Here is a 20,885-nt window from a genome sequence, read left to right as displayed (position 1 = left end):
GAAGGTGGAGGAGAGGCACACCCTGGCCCTTTTTTTCCTTAGAGCAGTCAGAGGTGGAGGGAATGGGGAGACAGGACGGGGTGGGGGGTGCAGAGTCGTGCAGGGGTGGGTAGGCTCATGAAGAAGACAAACTGGTCATCTGAGCAAAGCTGAGATCTGGGAAGAGAGGGAAACGATCTTTCGGGTTTAGAGTCTCTTGTGTTGACCCTTCTCCATCACCTTGCTGGTCAGGCCCTGCGTCCCCTCACCTTCGAAACAATTGTGGTCCTTGCTTCAGGGACCTGCTGCTCTGACACGTGAGGCTTGTGCAGGAGTGTGCACAGGGGTGCCCAGGCTTTGTCAGAGGTGGTAGACCCTGACTTTGCTCAGCTGATGATGATGATGTGTGTGTGTGTGTGTGTGTGTGTGTGTGTGTACGCTTGTATTTGCACTTGAACATGCACATGTGAACGAAGGACAAACCAAACCAAACCTGAGCGACTAGAGTTTGTCTCCAGAGAGGAAGTGTTGACTTTACCCTCCTCTTAGCCAGGGGCCCTTTTGTTCTCCTGCCTCTTTCTTAGAAGGAAAGAGATTCAGATGACATCATGGTGATGTTAGGCAGAACCCAGGCTGGGGGCTCTGGGCCGTGGCAGGACACAGTAGGCAGGAACAGGGTGCTCCTTGTAGCAGTCCTGAAGGCAGATCTGAGCAAGCGGGAAGCTGCTTTCTGCAGCAGTGCCACCCCCACTGGGCTACCCATAAGCAAACAGAAACTGGGCACAATGGGGGGGAGGTGCCAGCCCTGGACCCAACAGGGCAAGAGTGAATGCAGCCAAGCTGCTGAGCACGGTGGCCAGGAAAGAGGGGGAGGCAGAGTAGGGGAGAGGATGGGGAGACCTGCCATGGTCTGTCTTAAATGAGCAGTCAGTCCCCATGTGACGAGCTGCCCTGCACCCTCACACACCCAGGAGAGGAAGGCCAAGGGGCCGGGCTTCCCACGCAGGTGTGAGTCACAGGCTGAGCAGCTGCGGCAGACCCCATGCACTCAGAAGATCCAGCCCTTGGTCTGCCGTTCCGCTGGCTGCTCTCAAGTCCACCCTCCGACTCTTGGTGACCTCCCATGCGCCGGAGCAGAGCCGTGCTCCAGGGCTGTTCGGTGGCTGGTGCCTTGGATAGACATTGTCCAGGGGGCTGTGCTGGACTTAAATCTCTCTCCTTTGAGTTAGCAGCTGAGGGTGTTGGGCATGAGGGCCTCCAGTGTCCTGCTCTTGCTACCTTGAGATTCTTCACCGAGAAGGCCGGGCAGTTCTTCCTGATGCCGCCCCCCAGTCCCCCCGCAATAGGTCCCCAGTCCAATGCCCAGGACTGGCAAGAAGCCACACCATCGGCACAGTTGTTCCTATATGCCAACAGGTGTGGGCGGACTCACCTCTTAGCAGGTGTCATTTACAGAATCAGCGTTCCTGCCTGGGCCTTCTGTCCTCCTCGCCCATCCTTCCCAAACCAGTCTCCCTGCCAGGCACTTCCTGGGCAGAAGAGGAAAGAGCCATGTCCACCATCCCACTGCTGGCCTTCTTTGCTCCCTTCCCAGACCCTCGTCCTTATTTGGGCCGCAGCCGCAGGGCCACTTCCATTCCTCTAAGATCTGGCTTCCCCTCTGGAAGCCAGGGTTATCGGTGGACACGCTGGCACCTGCTTCGTGTGCTGTTTGTTTAGGAACAGATTGTTTTCCTGTGATAACCCCGGGGCCCAAGTCTGGGGGAGGGGTTGTGCAGAGGTGGGGGGGTATGGGCGAAGGAAGCAGCATGTCGTGTGTCTCCCCCACCCCCACCCCTGTGTCTGGGAGCCGCTCCTCCTGCTGCCGACCCCTCTGCAGATCTCCTCCCATCTTCTGCCCCAGCATCGCCCAGCAGCTGGCCAGTCCACGTCCACAAAGGAACAGGAGCCTGGGAGGGCGGCCCAGGCCCTCTGCCGGCACTCCTTCCCTTTCCACTCTCCTCCCCACACCTCCTGCTGCTCCGTGTGGACTCAAGGGGGCCCACAAGTGCAGAGCACACTGGATCCCCCGGGTTTGCTTTCAGAAGCACACCCCAAAGGCTGGCCTTCGGAGGCCCTTGTGGGTGGGCTCTGACCACCAACTGCCGGCCAGTAATGGGATGCTTAACAGTTTGCATCTCCAGGGGTACTGTAACCGACTCCAAATGTGCTCGGGTCTTGAACCCAGAAGGCGGGTCTTCATGCATGTTTGGAAAGCAATGGATTACCCAGCTTAGTTTTTAACTGGACTTCGGAATGTCTCATTCGATACATTTTTCACTTTTCCTTTTTTTTTTTGGTAGCAAATCCTTCCTCCTCATCCTTTTTTTTTTTTTTTTAAGAGAAAGAATTTTGGTTTTGTTGAGGATCATACTGGAACTTGTCGGTATTTCCTGAGGATGCTGAGCACCTATCAGTGGGGGGAGACAGGGGCTTGGACTGAAAAGCTTTGTACAGTGCAGACATAGAATACCTAGAAGGTGGCGTAGAGACCGGCTAACTTGGTGCTGTCCAGTAGAGCGCTGCGCAGGGATGGGCATTCTGTGTGCGTGAGGGCACAGTGCAATGTGGCTGCCACTGGACGCTGGGCCATGCAGGAAATGTGGCTGGTAGCACACAGACAGGCACTGGCATGTTCATGAAAATTAATGTCAATGGTCAATAGCTACATGTGACTGCGTTACCGACTCGACTCGTGAGGATGTGGTACCCCTTCCTATTCTGCGGGAACCCTGGTGGCGTGGAGTGGGTTATGCACGGGGCCTGTCATCACAAGACCGACGGTTCCACCACCAGCGGCTTCACTGGAGAAGGACGAGGTTTCCTGCTCCCGTGATGCTTTACAACCTTGGAAACTCACAGGGGCAGTTTTACCCTGTCCTGAAGGGTGGCTTCAGCCAGTATTGACTTGATGGCAGTGAGTTTCCCCCTCCCCCCTCCACTCTTATTTTGTAGGTAAGCCCCACTGGCATAGCGAGGAATATGCTGGGTGTCTAACTCCAAGGGCAGCGGTTCAAACCCACCACCCACTCCATAAGAAAAAGATGAGGCTTATCTGCTCTCATAAAGGTTTACAGCCTCAGAAACCCACCAAGGCAGTCTTCTCTGTCCTTAATGGTCTCTATGTGTCAGTATTGACTTAACAGCAGTGGGAGAGAGAGAGAGAGAGAGAGAGAGTGTGTGTGTCCTTTGAAAGCTGGCTCGACTTGATGTTACAGAAGGGGAAACGGAGGCTCAGTAAAGGGGAGACGACTCAGAGCCCTCTCACTAGGGCTTTGGGAGAGGCAACAGGATCTTTCCCTTCCCGGACTGGGCTCTTCAACGCTCTCCATGCGCTTGCCATTCCCGCGTCTCACTCTTTCCCTCTGGGAAGCCCGAGGAGTGCCCAGAGGACTGTCTTCAGCGCACAGGGGCTCCCCTCAGAACCTGTCCTCTTCTGGCTGGTTCCACCAGGCTCCATTGGTGGCCCTTTGTCCCCAGGCTCCCTTTGGACCCTCCCTACAGCAGAGAGCAATCAGGAGCCTCCTCTGTCCTCAGAGCCCTTGGCAAACTCCCCGAGTACATGGGAGGTCCACGCCTCCTGCGTTCTGGCAGGAGGTGTTTGGAATTTCCCACAATCCATTCTAGCTCCCCGTTTGCCCCACAGTTCCTGGTCTGAGAGAGCAGCCAGTTGAACCCTCCCTCAGTTCAGGCAGGGCACGGACAGAGTCTCAAGTCCCACCGACGCCCAGGCATCCAGGCCCACCGCTCCCTCCTCTCTGGTCTGCTCCCTGAGCACAGGAGAGCAGCACTGAAATCCAGGTGCGTCCATGCAAAAGGGTATCAACACGTGTACCGGTAGACCTGTTCATGCTTGCGTACCTCATCTTGGCTTTTCTATACATCTTAAGCTCTGCTATTTAGGTTTATGATCAATTTCCAGTTAAATTTTTGTATACGGCATGATGTAAGGATTACAGTTCGTTTGTCCCAGCACCATTTGGTTAAAAGGCAAACTTCACTGACAGTTAATTGGTGATATGCGTCTAGGCCCACTTTAAAAAGTTCCACTTATTTAAATGTTTATTCAGTGAAAAGATAGATACAAATGTCTGAATGCATGAAGTTGTCATCTGGTGACCCTAAGTTGGTCCTGAATCGGCCCTGTGCGCCATCGACCAAAACATTGCCGGCTCCCTGAGCATTCTCTCCCTTTTTTTTTTGCGCCCCGCCCCTCCCTCCCTGAGCATTCTCAATGGTTACTATGTTTGCGTGCCTTGTGGCCACTGGCATGTTCATTGACTATGTTTTCAGAAGTAAACGACTCTTTCCTCCTTCTTAGTCTGTAAACTCTGCAAACCGATTGCCATTGGATAACTCGTTGAGTATTTGAAATGCTGGAGGCATATCCTCCAGCATCCCAGCGAGGCGAGCAGGGCAAGCTGACAGACCACGCGATACATGAAGGACTGTGGTGGTGGTTAGGGGCCATTGAATTAGGCCCAACTCAGAGCGACCCGACAAAAAACAGAACAGAACTCTCCTCGGTCCTGCCCACCTTATGCCTGGAGTCCACTGCCGCAGCCAGGGTGACCGTCCATCGTGTCGAGGTCTTCCGCGTTTCCACTGCCCCTCCCCTTCACCACGCACGGCGTCCTTCTCCAGGGACGGGTCTCCTGACAACGCGTCCAAAGCACATGAGCCGAAATCTCGCCATCCTCGTCTCTAGAGAACATTCTGGCTGTCTTTCTTCCAAGATAGATGTTTGCTCTTTGGTACTTTCAATATTATCTGCTAGCACCAACATTCAAATAAATTTGTTTTCCTTCTTCTTAAAAAAAAAAAGATACTCAAAGTGCCGTGCCGTTGCCTTCCCACCTGCCCTCACCTGCCCGCCCCACCCATTCCACCCAGAGGGGGAAGCCTCTTTGAGGGGAAGCCGCCCAGCTCCTGTTCTGCTCCAACTAATTGATGGCTTTCCGTATCCCCAACAAAGCCTGCGCTTCCTCATCCCATCTTCAGTCTGTTGGAGCCAGGGCCTGGTGGGAGGCTGGGGAGGGGCCTCAGCAGATGGGGCCTCCCAGTGGATCCCGGGTGAGAGGGAGGTGAGGTTGAGCCCAGGTCTTGTCCACTCCCACTGAGCAACAGCCTGAATGGGCAGCTTGTGCCCCCGTCCCACTGTCGCTTCAGTTGTACCAGCTGCCCACTGCACCCATGCCATCCAAGCAGCGGTCAGTCCCCCAGGTTCTCCTGTGTGTTGGTGGGGGTGAGTGTGTGTGTGCTGGGCAGGGTACAGAGATAAAGAGATGGGGCAGGTGCCGGGACCCCCAGTCACATAAAGCCCCAGGCTGACACACACCGGGCTGCCAGTGTGAGTGTTGTGGCGTGCACTGCTAGGTTCCTGGGGCATGCCTGTGAAGTATGAGTTGCCCCTGAATCATGACGCTCTTTGTGCAGGGAGTTGGGCTGGGATCAAGTCTGCAGAAGGCTAGGGGCTCCTGGGTGGGGCAAGCAGTTAAGCTTTCAAGTACTCCGGAAAACTGGGGACTGTTTGGGACCCACCAGTAGCACGGAAGAAAGGCACCTGGCTCAGCTCCTCTCGAGGAGGAGCACCGTTTTGAGAGCCCCGGGGCCGTGCATTCTGCAACACCACCCCCACCCAGCCCCGGACTTGCAGAGCTGGGATCCACCCCATGCCAACTGAACCCCGAGGAGACTGCCCTTTGGCTTTGTTCTCCAGGCATCATAGATAGGACACTAGAGCCATCCCCCAGCTGAGAGCCGGTCTTTCCTCCCTCCCGGTGTAGCACCCTGCAACTCCACTTCCCCGTAAGACTCAACACTGCAAAGAGGGCGTGTGGTCCGCCCGGGATAGTTTGTTAGTTGACCCTGACGGATGGCGATCCTAACAGGCTGCTGCCCACGCCTGCGCCCTCATCACCTTCCTTCCTTCCGCCGCTGCCCGGTCTGAGGGGGGCTTGGTGCTGTCTGTTGAGCAAGGCGCTCCTGCTGCCACCCTTGGACGGTCGACACCAGAGAAGCGGCCGAGCCCCTGGGGGGGGGGGGGGGAGGAAAACCAGCAGCCTGGCAGATCCCGTTCCTCTCCAAACACTTACTTTGTAAAAATTCCTTCTTGTGGGCTGGGTGGGGTCACTGCCCCCCAGAGGACACCAGAATCAAATCTGCTGAGTTAGGAATGAGGAGAGATTGTTTTTTTGACCTTCTGTTGACTGGGAGGCTGACAGCTGGGCGGCCTCAGCCTTGGAAGGGAAGGGGTCCATGGGAGCCCATGGGAGGGGGGTGGCAGTTGTAACGAATGATTGCCCCACCAGGGGAGCCTTTCCACCGTGCTGACTGTCAGGGAGAGGGGCAGGGGCTTGTGTTCCCCCAGTCTCTCTGGCTTCACTGGGGCTCCCCAGAGGAAAGGGGCTCTCGGCCTTTCATTTCCGTTCTCCCTCCGCAGGGAACCAAGCGGAGCACCCAGGTCCAGGAATGTGAGCAGCTCCAGGGAGCTGGGCGGGTGGGCCTCACTTTTCCCCACCCCACCCCTGCTGGGTCAGGGGGACTAGCCCCATGACAGCGGCTGAGCAAAGCATCCTGGTCTCTTCCAACCCTTGGAAGTGACTTCAGTGTGTAGACGGTGAAGGTAGGGCAGTCTCCAGGAGTGACGTCATTCATCAACCAGAAAGGACAGCGGCCCCAAGGCTGGGAGGGCCTGTGGTGTCCCAGACTTTGCTGCTTCCGAGACAGGGTGGTGGAGAGGGGAGCAAGGACAGGGGAGGCCCAGGGACGGGCCAGAGAGGTGGGGTGGAGACCCTCCTTACTGACCAGCAAAGAGACGGTTAAGATTTCAGTGCTGTGTGGTGATGTAGACTCCCTGCCCTTATTGCTCAGGGGACAAGGGGGTGTCCTAGGGTAAAATCAGTTTAACAGGGGGACCAAGCTCAGGTGAATCCCTCGCAAAGCCCTGCCCTGCTCTCAGCTCCTCTCCCTGTGGCATGCCATACCCCAGCAGGGCCCAGGGCCCCGAGGAGGGAGCCATACATACGCTCCTGCCCTTCCCTGCCCCCTGGCAGGTCCTGGGCACTGAGAGAGGGCTTTGACCGCAGCAACAACCCCACTGACAGAGTAGACCTGCCCCCTGAGGGTTTCCTCGGCTGCGATCTTTATAGAAGGCAGGTTCTGCCAGAACCGTGGTTGAAGCAGTTGGCTGCTAACCAAAATGTCGTCGGTTCAAGCCCACCAGCCGCTCTGTAGGAGAAAGACTGGTGATCTGCTCCAGTTAAGAGGACAGTCTTGGAAGCCCTCTGGGGCACCGTGTGGGGACCCCATGGGATCACTCTGAACCAAAAAAGTGAAACCCACTGCCATCGAGTCGATGCCGACTCAGAGTAGCCCTATAGGACAGGTAGAACTGCCCCCGAGACTGTACCTCTTTATGGAAGGAGAAAGCCCAGTCTGTCTCCTGCAGAGTGGCTGGTGGTTTCAAACTGCCGACCTCGTGGATCTCAGCCCAACACATCCTGACTGTGCTGCCAGGGCTCCTTAAGTCAGAATGAACTCGAGGACAGCGAGTTTGATTTTTATTTTCAGTCTTCCCTGAGGCAGATCAGCAGCCCTTTCTCCCTCTGAGCTTCTGGGTGGGTTCAAACCACTAACCTTTTGAATCATAGCTCAGTGCTTCAGGACTTGAGGGAAGCCTGAGGCCAGTGTAGGGGCCGGGAAGGAGCACAGGGAAGAGCTGGCCAAGACGGCTGTGTCCTGCGTCGGATACAAGCTAAGAGCCCTGGATTCGGCCCCGGGACTGTGCCTTCTATCCCTTGGCCACCAGCCTGTTCTTTCTGCTTCCCATCTGAGTCAGGGGCTGTGCTCGGGATGAGACATCCCCCCCCCCCAACCCCTGTGTTGCATGACTAGCATGGATTTTAGCCAGTCAGGATGGAGTGGGGAGTTGAGCAGGGAAAGAGGGGAGCACTGGCCCAGGATCCAAACGGTGCAGGATGGTGCGGGCTCACTTTGTTGACAGTTCCTGCCACCTTGGAGATCACAGTGGCTGAGGAGGCCGGTGGGCAGGGCAGAGGGGATGGAAGGAGAGGCTGGGTGAGAGCCGTCTGCTGTCGGGCAGCACTGTCAAGGTGGGGCCTGAGCTCTAGGTAGTTATTCTCTGCCGTGAGTGGGTGCCGACCCCGCGTCTACCCGAAGACAGCGCCGTCCAGCCCGGCTCTGTCTTCATGGCTTCAGGGGCCTTGGACTGCCAGCCACTCCATCTGAGCCAGGGCTTCGCCTGTTTCTGCAGACCCTGTAATCTGCCAACCCTGATGAACCTTCTTAGGGCCTGGTCTTCCTGGTGATGTATCCTGCCAAGTTGTCTGGGAACGCCATGCCAGCTGTAGATCTTTCAAGGCTGATGGGTCTGTCCATCCTCCTGACAGTCCACGGTCCCACCACCGTCTTCATCGTCTTTGCTTTTTCACGATCCCACTACTACGCACACGCCAGGGGCCTGAGATGCGGCAGGAACACCGAAAAGAGACAGCGTTGTTCCACGGGCCTCCTTCCTGCTTGCAAGTACCTAGAGGGGTGGCCAGGGCCTGACACCTTTAGGGTCCTCTTGGAGGGTCATGGGTGGGCAGGGTGAAGGGGAAGGAAGTGCAGAGCTTTAGGAATCAGGCGCATGGGGAGTACTGGAGGGATCAGCTGATGTGGCTTTTCATTTGGGCACAGTGCTGGAGCAGATAAACTCACTTGGCCATGAGGAGGTGGTGGTGAACGCGAGCCAAGCCTCTCCCCGCCTCCCTCCTCTGGGGGCGACGACGGAAATCCTCGCAGCTTCCAATGTGTTAGGAGGAAGTGAGAGGGTGGGGCCACAGATCCACTTCATGAGTGGGGCGCCAGGAGCCAAGGCCTTCTTAGAACTGGGATGCCGGGTCTGCAGATCCTGTGGGCACGCAGCAGCCTGGTTGGGGTAGATAACCAAGAGGAGACCAGAAGATGGAAGGAGTTGAATGCATTTTTTCTTTTCTTGAAAAAAACACCAACTTTACTGTTTTAGATGAAAGTTTATATAGCAAATTCGATGCTCCTGTTTTTTTAATTAGTTGGGAGGTAATATATGTGTCACATCATTCCATATTTCAGTCACGTCCAGGAGGATGGTACAGTTGTTACCACAGTCATTTTCCAAACTGCGTGTATTTTTGTGGTAATTATTACTCACTGCAGAACCTCTGAACACCAGCCGGGGTGTGCGTGTGTGTGCGCGCGCGCGTGCAAGCGTGCACTGCTCACATGCCCGCGTGAGTGCACATGTCTGCAAGGGGCTGTAAAGGCAGGCTCGGGTTGATGTTGCTGCTTTTGCCGCGGTTACCGCCAGCTACCGTCCAGCTGATCCCTGACTCACAGCATGCCTGGGCACTAGGGAGCAGATGCTGCCCAGCCCGTACCAGCCCCATGATTGGGCATCAGACACTATATCCTTGTGACCCACAGCGTTTTCACTGGCTAATGTTGGGAAGTGAACTGCCAGGCCCTCCTTTCTAGTCTGCCTTAATCTGGAGGCTCTGCTGAGTGTGTTCAGCATCCTAGCAGACGTGAGCCTCCACAGACTGGCTGCCCACGAGGCGCCCGCCCTGTGCAATGTGCAGGCATCCCGCCAGGTGGATGCTGAGTCCTGAGGGAGGGGCTTGGAGCTGAATGCACACGCAGCTCCCTAGGGACATGGGTGCTAAGAGTTGTCAGGCGACCCTCGCTGGATGGAGCAACAAAGCCTGCCCAGTGGAGAGGCCCTGTCCCTTTGCTCTGTCATTTCTGTGACTGGGGAGCTTCGAGCACATCTGCTGTCTGTGTCAACCCACCCGTGTGGACAGCCTTCTCCAGCCTGGACTGTGCTTTGTTTCTGTTGGCCTGTGCCCATTGTTTGTAGCGTGACACCGGGCCCATTCGTTTGTTCGGACGCAGAAAGGCCCGTAGTGAGGACCGCTTATGCACAGACAGCATTTCCCTTCCAAAGTCCACGGCTGAGCCCGCAAGGGCTTCGGAGGTACCGCCTCATTGGCACATAAGGAGGCCCGGTGGCACAATGGCTAAGCGTTTGGCTGCAAAGTGAAAGGTTGGTGGTTCAAATCTACCTAGCGGCTCTGCTGGAGCAAGAGCTGGAGGTCTTGCCCCATAAAAAGAAGGGCGGGAAAAGTCAGGGCGCACAGCTTAGTCATGGAGCTGTGTGGACCAGCAAGTTTTCTGTCCACGGTGGCACCGCCGTGGGAACCTCTTGCAGGCGTAGTGATGAAGGTGACTGCCTCCACCACAGTCTCCGCTGCTGGAGACAGTCCTTTTTGGATCTATTTTCTTCCCTAAGCATTATTCCCTGGGGGAATGGGAGCCTCAGGATGCCCTGGGGAGCGGGGGAGAGGAGACAGAAAGTGGATGGACTACCTGTCCTTGGTAAGTTCTTCCTGCTGTCTGATCTGAAATAAGAAGCCTGCCATTCCAAGTGGTTTCTTGGCGAAGGGCAAGAACTCCGGGGAGGCTGTCACGGGCTGACGGAGGAACCCTGAGGTTTACAGGGATCGCTCAGCAAGCCGAGGGGGCCCGGCAGGCTCCCTTCCCACTCCCTGGTGCTCTCTGCACGAGGCTGAAAGAAGTAATTTAACGTGCAACTTGGGCGCACGTTGTGGGAGGCCCTGCGCTCAGCTGGAGGAGAACAGGGGTATTTTTCTCCTCCTAGGGGGAGAAATTCATTTTCCCAGTGCAGCCCCTCCCTCCTCCTCCTCCTGTGCCTAGGAGCTTAATTCTCTTCCCCTTTTAATGAAGATGGACCAAAGCCAAGCTCTCAATTCAGGGGGGAGCTGAGTGAGAGGGTGAGGGGGCAGCCGCAGCAGCAGCTTCCCTCGGAGAGGAAGTAATTAATTTCGAGAGAGCGCAAGCTGGAGAAGCCCAGGGAACTAACACGTCCAACTCCAAATGCAAGTGCTTGAGAATCAAGATGATGGAAGGGTTCCGCTGCTCCCTCCCTCCCTCCCTCCCTCCCTTCCCCAATGAGCTCCTACTGTGTACCTGCAGGCATTAGGAGAGGGCATAACTCAAAAGCCAAAGTCACTGCCATCAGACGGATGGCGACTCACGGCAACCCTACAGGACGAGGTAGAACTGGCCCCTGTGAGTGTCTGAGGCTGTTACTTTTTTACCAGAAGTAAAGAGCCTCATCTTTCTTCCTCCGAGCGGCTGGTGGTTTCGAGCTTCTGAACTTGAGGTTAGTAGCCCAATTCGTAACCTCTAACTACACCACCAGTCCCCCAGGAGCAAGCCCAGCACTCCAGAACCTTGCTGCTGGGTGCTGTGGAGTTGATCTGGACTCAGCATGAGCCTGTGTGGGTGATGGAGCAGAACGGCCCCATGGGGTTTTCTAGGCCGATTGCGAGGTCTTTGCCCCAGGAAGCTGCTGGCGGGTTTCAGCCTTTCAGTGAGCAGTGGGACACTTACCACCAACCAGTGACTACAGTGACCTTGGGGGTCTGGAATTCACGGCTACAATATTAGGAGCTGTCGAGCTGAGTTATAGCCAATCAGCCTGTCTCATCAGGGGTTAAATAATGGCGTGGTCCCCTTGCTCTTCCATCCACAATGGCATTGTTCCCTTACCAAATTCTGTCCTCAATTAAACAAACAAACAAAAAAACAGATTAGCTCCTCCCTGCCAGTGTGTGTCGTGACCGTCATGATCATGGGCTATGATGTCAACTGGATGCTTCCGCTGGTCAGAGAGCTTTCCTCTTCGGAAGGCAACCCTGGAATGGTCCGGAGAGCCCCAGAGGCTGACATTTGCCATCCAGAATAGTGCAGGGCTGGGGTTGCCTTTGCCGGAAGGAATGCTTTACAGGCAGACAGGGCACCTGGCACAGACGGACGGCTGGGAGAGTGGGCTTGCCTGGAGACAGGGGATGGAAGCAGTGACCTTCGGAAGACTCCTCAGGCCATGAACAAGAAGGGTGATCCCTGCCTCCAGAGCGGTCCAGGGAATTAAGGGCAGACCCCGCTCCCTGCCTCCAGGGAGGATCTCACAGTCAGCTGGAGTTTATCATCTCACATCTGGGAAGATTTTCAGAAACAAACGCCCGGTAACCCCCCCACCCCCACCCCCCAGCTCAGCCTCGGTCGCTGCCCTCTTGCTCCTCAGTGTTGGAAGCTGCTTTCTTTTGCTTTCGCCCGTCAGGAGGCAGCCCAGCCCTTGTTGTTTGCTGGGGCTCCTGCTATCTGTGAGCAGGGGGTGCATGGCGGCTGCTTGTTAGCTGAACACCCCCCCCCCCCACACACACACACAGAGGCCAGGCACCGGGGCTGTGTCTCAAGCGGGTGTGGCAGAGTCTGCATTCTCTGTGCCCCTGTAGAAGGGAAAGGAGCCTGCCTTCATGGTCTCAGCCACCCAGCATGGCCCTGGCAGCAGCCCCAGCAAGAAGAGCCGCCGGAGCTTGTTTTAACCCTGTGCCCACAGGATCCAAAGGGGCTCCTGGGAGCCCATGTCCCCTTGCCCTTTCCATGCTGGACCGGGCGGTGGGACAGGCAGGCGGGTGGACTGCCTTTCCCGCAGGCAGGCTGGGCTGGCATGTGTTTCTGCTGTGCAGATGGGCTCCTCCGCCCACCCAGCCACTCTGTGTCCTTAGCTCGGCGAGGTCGGACTACCTGGAAGTGGTACACCTGCTCGGGTTTGCCCGCCTCTCTGTTTCAGCGTTTCCTCCTCAGGGACCTGGGCTGGGACACAGCACCCATTCCTCCCATACGTAGTCTGTCTGCCTCCCTCCAGCACTCGGGCTGACGGTGTTCTGCCTGGAAGCTAGGAAGCTGTGGGCGCTTGAGAGCACACGGGCACCCCTGTCGCCACCCAGAGAGCACCTCCACCCCCTTTCCCCTTGTCGGAGCCGGCGGTGGCGGGAGGGGGGGGGTGCCGCCAGAGTGGAGTGTGTGCTGCTGCTGCCTTGGCTCCCCGCCACACACGGCACTCCGCCTGGGACCAAGGACTTACTTCTCAGAGGGATGGTTGGAGCAGGGTGGCTGGTGGGTCTTCTGAGGCTGCCGAACAGGGGACCACTGCCAAAAAGATGCTGAAGTTTCGTGCTGATCGACGGGTCAGGTAGGGGCTCCCCCCCCACCGCCAGCGCACTTCAAGCCCCGCCAGGCCCGAGCAGCTAGAGTGGCAGCCCTGCTGTTGGGATGCCGGGGCCTGGGAATGAGGGGTCGGCTTGAGGTGGCCTGGCGAGGGAAGAGGAGTTAGGTCAGAGCCTGCTGCATTGCAGTGCTCGGGAAAGGAGGCTGTTTTGAAATTGGGAGCACCGGGATGGAGCGAGGACGTCATGTGCGGTGGTTGCTGGGTAGAGTCTGGGGCAGGGAAGCTTTGCGAGGTTTGGTAGTGGAGTGTGGGTGTGGGGTGTGTCTTCAGGGAGGGTTCCATTGGAGAGACCATGGGGAGCACGCGGGGCTAAGGGGGCTGGAGAGTTGGTGGGGAGCAGACAGATGTACTCTGTGCCCCTGGGGAAGCAGACACGTAGGTGGTCCCTAGGTAGGGAAGACCCAGGGGCCAGGGTACCTGCAAGCACCCACCCTTCTACACAGAGACTCCTTGTGGCTGAGTGGAGGACAGTGTCCTTGTTGCACAGGGAGGAGCAGGGAGTGGGTTGTAGACGGGCTAGAGATAGAGCCCAGGCCTAGTGGTGGACACTGGCCAGGAGCAGGGTCCTAACAGACAGGCCCACCTGTCCGCCTGGGCGGTGGCCACCACCCCCTGTGCGTCTCTGGCTTTGGACTAACTCTAAGGGAAGGGAAACTGAAACAGGTGCCTGTCTTTGGTCTGGGCAGAAAGACCAAGGGCCGGGTTGTGGGCTGGGCGATTGGGAGGGCATTTCTAAAAGGTGGTTTATGCCTTTCCTGGAGCTCAACAAGGGACTAATCAAAGACCTCTTTCCCCTGGCACGAACTGCCCTGCTGCTTGGTCAAGGAAAACAGCAGTCCTTGGCTCGAGTGGCCTGGTGTTAGGACCGCGAGCTTGGGCAGCTCAGCAGGCTGGCCTGGTGCCAGCTTCTCAGGGTAGACTGGTAGCACCAGGATGCCCGGAGGAAGGACCCGGCCTCTCCCAAGAACTCTCTCCCACAGGGGATGGCTAAGGAGGTCCTTGAGGTCTGTTCCCCACCCTTCCAGCTGCGTGCTTGGATCATCAGTGCTTTGGTACCAGATGGCCCCTGCTGTGGGAGCCCATCTTGGATGGCCACCCTACTGCGATGTAGCCCCTCTAAGCTAGCTCCGCCCCACTCTCTCCCATTCCCGTCCCCCGAGAACCCACTGGGGCGCTGGCTTGACACCTAATCCACCAGAAAGCCCAGCAGGGCCTCTCATAGGAGGAGCCCTGGCATTCTGCTCCACTCTGCCTCTGCGGATCCAGCACCTGGTACTTGCTCCCTCCTGCTTCCCGGCCAGCTGGCCTCACCCCACCCCGCCCCCAGGCCTCCGCAGCCCTTAATTAGATCTGACTGGTAAGCCAGCACTGACCTTGATGCCTGGCAGCTCCAGTGGTCTCTGCTACAGCAAGGAGCCCGTTGACAGGAAGACCTTGGGCTTAGCGTTTGGGTGGGCCTCAGCTGGAGCTCAAGAAAGAAGCTTCTGGATCTCTCTCCCATGTCTGGTCAAGAAAGGGATGGGGGCCTCCAGCAGGAAAGGAAGGAATCCAAGGTCACAGAGAGTTCTTTCAGCCGTAATGAGTGAGCACCTTTTAGGTGCAGTGCCAGGCCCACAGGCCTGCCAAGCAGGGAGCCTGCCACGCATGGAGGCTTGAATTGTCTGCAGGACCTCCCCTCCCCATTCCCCTGCACACCCAGTGGGACCACCCAGCTACTCCCCAGCTTCTCTGCTAAGTCCTGGGCCAGGACTGGAAAGCCGTGCCCAAGGGAGTAGGCTGAGTTCCCTTTCTTCTCCCCACTGGGACCGAGACAGAGCCCCGCTTCCATCTTGATTCCACTTGCCGGACAAGTGTCCCTCCAGCTCTGCACTGGCCACTGCCCAGGGCCTGAGGGTGCTGGGGCCTGTCTTGTGCTGTCTCCACCATGACTCCAACTCCTCTCCCTCTCCCTCCTCTGCAGCCACAATGAAAGACGGAACACATTCCAACACCCAGTGACCAGCCAGGTCCCAGAGGAAAACAAAAGATTTGACTTGAAAGCGTAAGTCCCCCTCCCCGGCCACCCCAAACCTTGCCCTTGGGCTTTCTCATGCTTCACCACCAGCACCCCAGGAAGGGGAAGGGGGGCAGGAAAGAGTTAGGGTCACTCACTCCAGTTTTGAGGACGGACCTCCCTGGCTGGGTCCCCTGGTCTATACTTCCTGAGATTCGGCAGCCCCAGGGCAGGTTGAACTTCCTACTCCGGAGGCAGGGAGGCAGGTCGGAGACTGAAGGAAGCAGGGAGGGGGTCTGAGTGAGCAGGAAATAAGAGGGGCTACACGGATGGTTCCGAGCCCACTGGGCCATCGTGTCTTTTAAAGGAGGACGAAAAGGCATTCTGGGGTCCCAGGGTCTATATTTTTAAAGAGAAAAAAAAATTTTAAGTTGTCTATTTTAAAATTTCAATTAATTTTAAAGTATTAATGTCATTTAAACTTCAAATATTTCAAAGAAAACTTCAGGAGAGGAGAATGCCCAGTGTCACTGGCATATAATCTTCTTGAAAGAGCTGAGGGAGCTGCGGAAATGACCTCTTCTCATTCAAAACCAACCATCCAACAAACCCGCTGTTACCTGTCAATTCTCTAGAGGACAGAGGCAAAGGGCTCCGTGGGGTTTCCAAGGCTGTAGATGTTTAGGGAAGCAGACTGCCTCAGCTTTTTCCCAGGGACTGGCTGGTGGGCTTGAACCCATGGGCCTTTTAGGTTAGGAGCCCAGTGCTTAACCCGCTGTGACACCAGGACTCCTTTTGCTATCCCCTGGGGTTGGGGGGTTGGTGAGCAGGGGAAAAGGATGGGTGGGTGGCTTCCATGGTGTCTGGTCTTTAACTCGTCTCTTGCTTCTCTTCCTGGCCGCTTGAAATCAGATCGACCTTGGACATGTCCAATAAAACAGGTGGGAAACGCCCGGCTACAAGCAATAGTGACATATCCAACCACAGCATGGTGTCCGAGGTTCCTCCAGAGCGGCCCGGGGTCCGGGTAAGTCGAGTTCTGCAAGCAGACGGTCAGGGACCTCAGGGACTCCTGGACAGCACCTCAGCCTGCACGGCTTCTTCTTCGAGAGCCCCATGTGCGCAGGAAGAGAGTCCGGGCTAGCAAAGGAAGGGGCCTCAGCCCACAGCCTGGGTGGGTGCCCGCCCCCAGACCAGAAGTTCTTCACCTTGAGGTTGCTGACATTCCGGCTGGAGAATTCTCTGTGGGGTGGGCTGTCCTGACATCGTAGCGTGTTTAGCAGTATTTGTGGCCTCTGCCCACTGGAGGCAACTAGCAACAACCTCCTCCACTTGTGACAACCCTAAATAGCTCCAGACAGTGTGTGTGTGTGTGTGTGTGTGTGTGTGTGTGTGTGTGTGTGTGTGTGTGTGTGTGTAAACCTCATCCATCATTGAGCGCCGCTAGTCTAAATGACGGTAAAGGAAGTATAACTCCTGAAGGACATGGTGACAGGAAGTTCAGAGAGGAGGGTGCTCTCCAGGAAGGAGGAATGAGTAACCAGAGGAGAGTTTTCCAGAGAGGCCACAGGACACGGCTAAAGGCGTCCATTGGGTGGACTAAGGATGTGGTCGTGGGAGACCCTGCAAAGTTGGTATTTGGTTATGTGATGGAGACAGAAGTTGAGGCAGAGAGAGGAGGGTTGAAGGGGACGGAGTGGAAATGCTGGAGGGTGAAGATCCCTCCTTCACGATGACATCTCCAGACCAGGAGCCCTGGTGGCCCCCATAGTTCAATGTTTGCCGATACCCAGGACATTGGCAGTTCCAGTCTGTCCAGCGGTTCTGGGGGACAAAGACCAGGTGACCTGCTCCGGTGAAGAGTCCATCAAGAAAGCCCTCCTCTGTCACATGGTCACATGAGCGGGACCCCCTGGACGGCTCCTAGCAACGGCGTATTGAGACCGGAGAGTCTTCACACAATGGAAACGAACGAGCGAGAGCTCGATGGACTGACGGAGGTCCCTCTCGAAAATGTCGTGCTGAGTCAAAAGCAAGTCGCAAAACATGAACAATAGCCCCTTCCACCAGACAACGGCATAAAGAGGAAACATAGGCGATTGGATTGACCCGTACCTTTGCCGAGCCAAAAGGAGACCTGGCTGTGCAGGAGATGAATTGCGAGGCTGCCAATCGGAAGATCGGCGATTCAAACCCACCGGCTGCTCTGTGGGAGCCAGATGTCACCACCTGCTTCTGCCCGGATGGCAGCCAGAGAAACGCGACGGGCGTGTGAGTCGGAATGGACTGGGTGGCAGTGGGTTGTGTTGTCTTTTGCTTGGGTTTGTGGAAGACAAATTTGGGAGCAGCGTTTGCCTCTAGGGAAGAAGACAAGATTGGGCAGGGGAACCCAAGAGGAAATGAAAGTGATCCTTTACTCTTCTGAAATGTCGGAACTCTCTCCGGAATGTGTGCTGAAGGCCCCCCGCCTGTGAAGGGATGCAGTGGAAGGTGGGAAGATGGAGGAGGGAGGCAGGTTGTGCTTGGTTGGTTGGTTGGAAGACGTTAGTGGTGTGGCTGTAAGGAACGGTCCAGTGGATGGGCACAGGAGGAAGGGGATGCCCAGTAAACAAGGCTACTCTGGAGGGAGGGGGAGGCAGAGGCGCTGTGGGTCAGCAGTCAGAATCCACCAGCCACCCGTGGGAGATAGATGAGGCTTTCTACTTCCATAAAGAGTTACTGTCTCAGAAAGCCACGGGGGCAGCTGTACCCTGTTCTCTCAGGTCACTGCGAGTCGTCATCAACTGGATGTCAGAGAGGCCATAGTCTATTAAGTGTGTGAGAGCATGCTGGAGAAATCTGAAATGATGTGAAAATGCCCCAAATGTGGCACAGAGCCACACAGGGAGCACTGCTGTCGGAGAATGGCGGCATAGACGCGCCAGACTCAGGGCTCCCAAACCTTTGATTTATTTAGACACGTGCTCTCTGCAAAGCTCAAGAAAGTGAGGTATGCCTGTGAAAGGGAGTGAGGTGTGTGCGCCCCTTCCTCCCCTCCCCACTCCCATGTCCTCAACGTCTGCAGGAAGGTTTCTGCCGGGAAGGCTGAGACAGGTAGGGATGTCAGGGCACTGGAGGAGGTACCCCAGCAGAATGGGGGGATGACAATGGTAGCCCACCAAGGCCACAAGAAATGCCACCTGAAAGAGCTGCGCGGTCGCGTGGCTTTTCAGACTGTGCGTCTTCGGGATCCCAGGCCGTGGGCTTGTGTGCTGCCTCCAGCAGTGCTCACTACCAGATAGAAGAGCGGGGGTGAGGGGTGGGGGGGGTGGAGATGGTTGCCTGCCTACCCTCAGGTGGAGAGCTGCTGGGAATGTGAGCAGGAAGGAGGCGAGGCCATTGAGGAGTTAGCAGGTGGCTAGCATTGAGGAGCCACCGGGAGCTGCTTCCGGGCTGCAGACAGAGGCTGTGAAACCAGGACAAGGTGATAGGCTGAGGGAAAAGGGAAGGATTTAGGGATCAGCGTACTCTCGGGGATGGAAAGCAGCCCTGGTGGTGGCCCACTGGTAAGTGCTTGACAACTACCGGAACTGGAAGGTCAGGGGGTTGAATCTGCCAGCCCGCTCTGCAGGAGAAGGTGGGAGGCTTCCTTAAAGACTTCACAGTCAGGGGAAGTGGGGAGGGAGGGGAAAACCTAGGGGCTGATACCAAGGGCTCAAGCAGAAAGCAAATGTTTTGAGAATGATGATGGCAACAGGTGTGCCAATGTGCTTGACACAATGGGTGGATGTGGATTGTGATCAGAGTTGTATGAGCCTCTAATAAAATGATTTAAAAAAAAAAAGACTTCACAGTCGTGGGACCACGTGGAGAAAGCAGTTCTGCTCTGTCCTAAAGGACCACTTGGAACCGAATTTTTCACCAGCACGGTTTGTTTATTTGCTTTTGTTGGAAGAGGCTTTGGGGAACCTCGGTGGGCTTTGAAGGGAGAGTTGGCATTTGTTGTTGCACCAGGAAGGTTGGGGCTTTCCAGCCCACGAGAGCTGAGCGAGCAGAGGCGGTGGGCATGACCAGAACCCGTGAGGACACCTGGTGGCACGGAAGGAGGTGGGTGGTGGTCAGACCAGATTCCCCAGCCCATCCTTAATAGCAATACTGAGGGCTGAGAGCCCTCTTTGAAGCGAGGAACTGACCGTCAGGTTGCAACACGCTTGTGCTCGGCTTCAGGAAGACAAGCTTTGTTCCACATGGAGGCTGGGCAGCAAGCAGAGGGAGGGCCGGCCGGCAAGGCAGCCACAGTGGACATGGAGAGGAAAGGGCGTGGGAGCTGGTTAGATGATAAGGTTATCAGGCCTCTGTAATGGACAGGAGAAAGGATGTCAGAGGCTGGGGCCGAGAGAGGCGACGCTGAGGTCTGGCTCAGGTGCCTGGGCAGGTGACGGTGCCACTCACCAAGGTTGGAAAGGCAGAAGGACAGATTAGGACAGAAAGAAGGTGCACTCAGGTCCTGTGCCCCTTTTAATTCCTGCAGGACAGCCAGTGGTGGATGGGCTACGGAGCCAGGAGACAGACCTTAGGGGTGGACTCGGGGCGCTTCAGCCTCCTGCCCAGGGCTGAAGCAGGGCCGTACTGGAAGGAGAGGGCCACGGAAAGAGTAAGCAGGTGGAGGGGCAGAAAGGTGGAGTGCCTGCAGATGTAGGTCAGGACCTCGGGAAGAGGTGGTCCGTCAAACTGGAGAGACCGTCCGGAAGGCTCGCGCTGTCCAGCGCTTCCCAGTGGGCAAGGCCCCTCAAGAGTGGCGTCTGCAGAGAGGAGAGAGCAGGTTCAGGGGTCAACAGGCGAGGAGAGGGCTAGGCCCTTCCCAGGAGCCGGGGCCTGCTGAGAGCTGGGGAAGGAAGGCTGTTGGGGTCTGCCGACTGTGGGGAGAGGGATGGAGGGGGTGTTGGTGCGTGAGCTGCTCCTGAGCGGCAGTTGGATTCCACCCAGAGGGACAGTGAAGAAAGGCTTGGCAATCTACTTCCCCCAAGTCAGCCGATCAAATCCAGTTCTACTCTTGACACACAGACAGGGCTGCCATAAGTCAGTCAACTGTGTGTGTGTGTGTGTGTGTGTGTGTGTGTGACAGCATGGTGCGTGCATGAGCGAGACAGCTGCTGCACGAAGGCGAGACCGAGGCTGGCTTGCTGAGTAGGAGGAGGCAGCAGACAAGGGAAAGCTGACGGTGGAGGTTTAAGAGGAGACAATGGAGGGAGATGGCCGGCCGGCAGACTTGGTCTTGAGCAGGCCTCTCGTCTAGACGCTGGGGGGCAAAGAGATGAGTTGGTAGGCAAGGCCGTCCTTCTTCAGGGAAGGGGTGTGTGACGTTGAGGAAGCGCGTCTCTGCTGGAGTCCTGTCTCAGGAGGGAGGTTGGCGGGCCTGGGCGGCTGGTGAGGGGAGTCACTCTTGGGCTCGGGGCTGTGGCTGGATTTCTTTAGAGTAGGGGTGACCCGTCCTGTTGGGAGGCTTTGGAAGAGTGGTAACTAGAATGCGGACGTGGCTAGTAGAGCCAGGGAAACACGAGAGGGGCTGAGAAGCCGGGGGCCTCAGTGACCTGGACAAGCTGACATGGTTGGTGCCAGTGAGAAAGCTGCAGGGTGGTCCATTCCCAGGAAAGAGGTGTTGAGATGGAAAACTAGGATCGAGGCACTCACCGGGTTACAATGGGGTTCCAGTCTGATGACTCAGTCCTTAGTTGGCCCTGACCTAAGTCAAATATC

General features: G+C 56.7%; 1 protein-coding gene across 2 annotated transcripts in view; it reads left to right on the top strand.

Annotated features, from left to right (window-relative positions):
- The window catches only part of PLEKHA6 (pleckstrin homology domain containing A6), an 86,930-nt gene that overhangs the window by 20,229 nt on the left and 45,816 nt on the right, over positions 1 to 20,885 (top strand). For both annotated transcript variants that reach the window (XM_075529234.1, XM_075529245.1), the window contains exons 2-3: positions 15,117 to 15,197; positions 16,062 to 16,176. In XM_075529234.1, coding sequence (XP_075385349.1) covers positions 16,075 to 16,176 — 102 coding nt within the window. In that variant the 5' untranslated portion in view covers positions 15,117 to 15,197; positions 16,062 to 16,074. The remainder of the gene's footprint in view (positions 1 to 15,116; positions 15,198 to 16,061; positions 16,177 to 20,885) is intronic.

Source organism: Tenrec ecaudatus, chromosome 1 (genome assembly GCF_050624435.1).
Source record: "Tenrec ecaudatus isolate mTenEca1 chromosome 1, mTenEca1.hap1, whole genome shotgun sequence".
Classification (NCBI taxonomy): Eukaryota; Metazoa; Chordata; class Mammalia; order Afrosoricida; family Tenrecidae; genus Tenrec; species Tenrec ecaudatus.
Note: the sequence above shows the minus strand (reverse complement) of the source record. Positions and strands in the feature narration are given on the sequence as shown.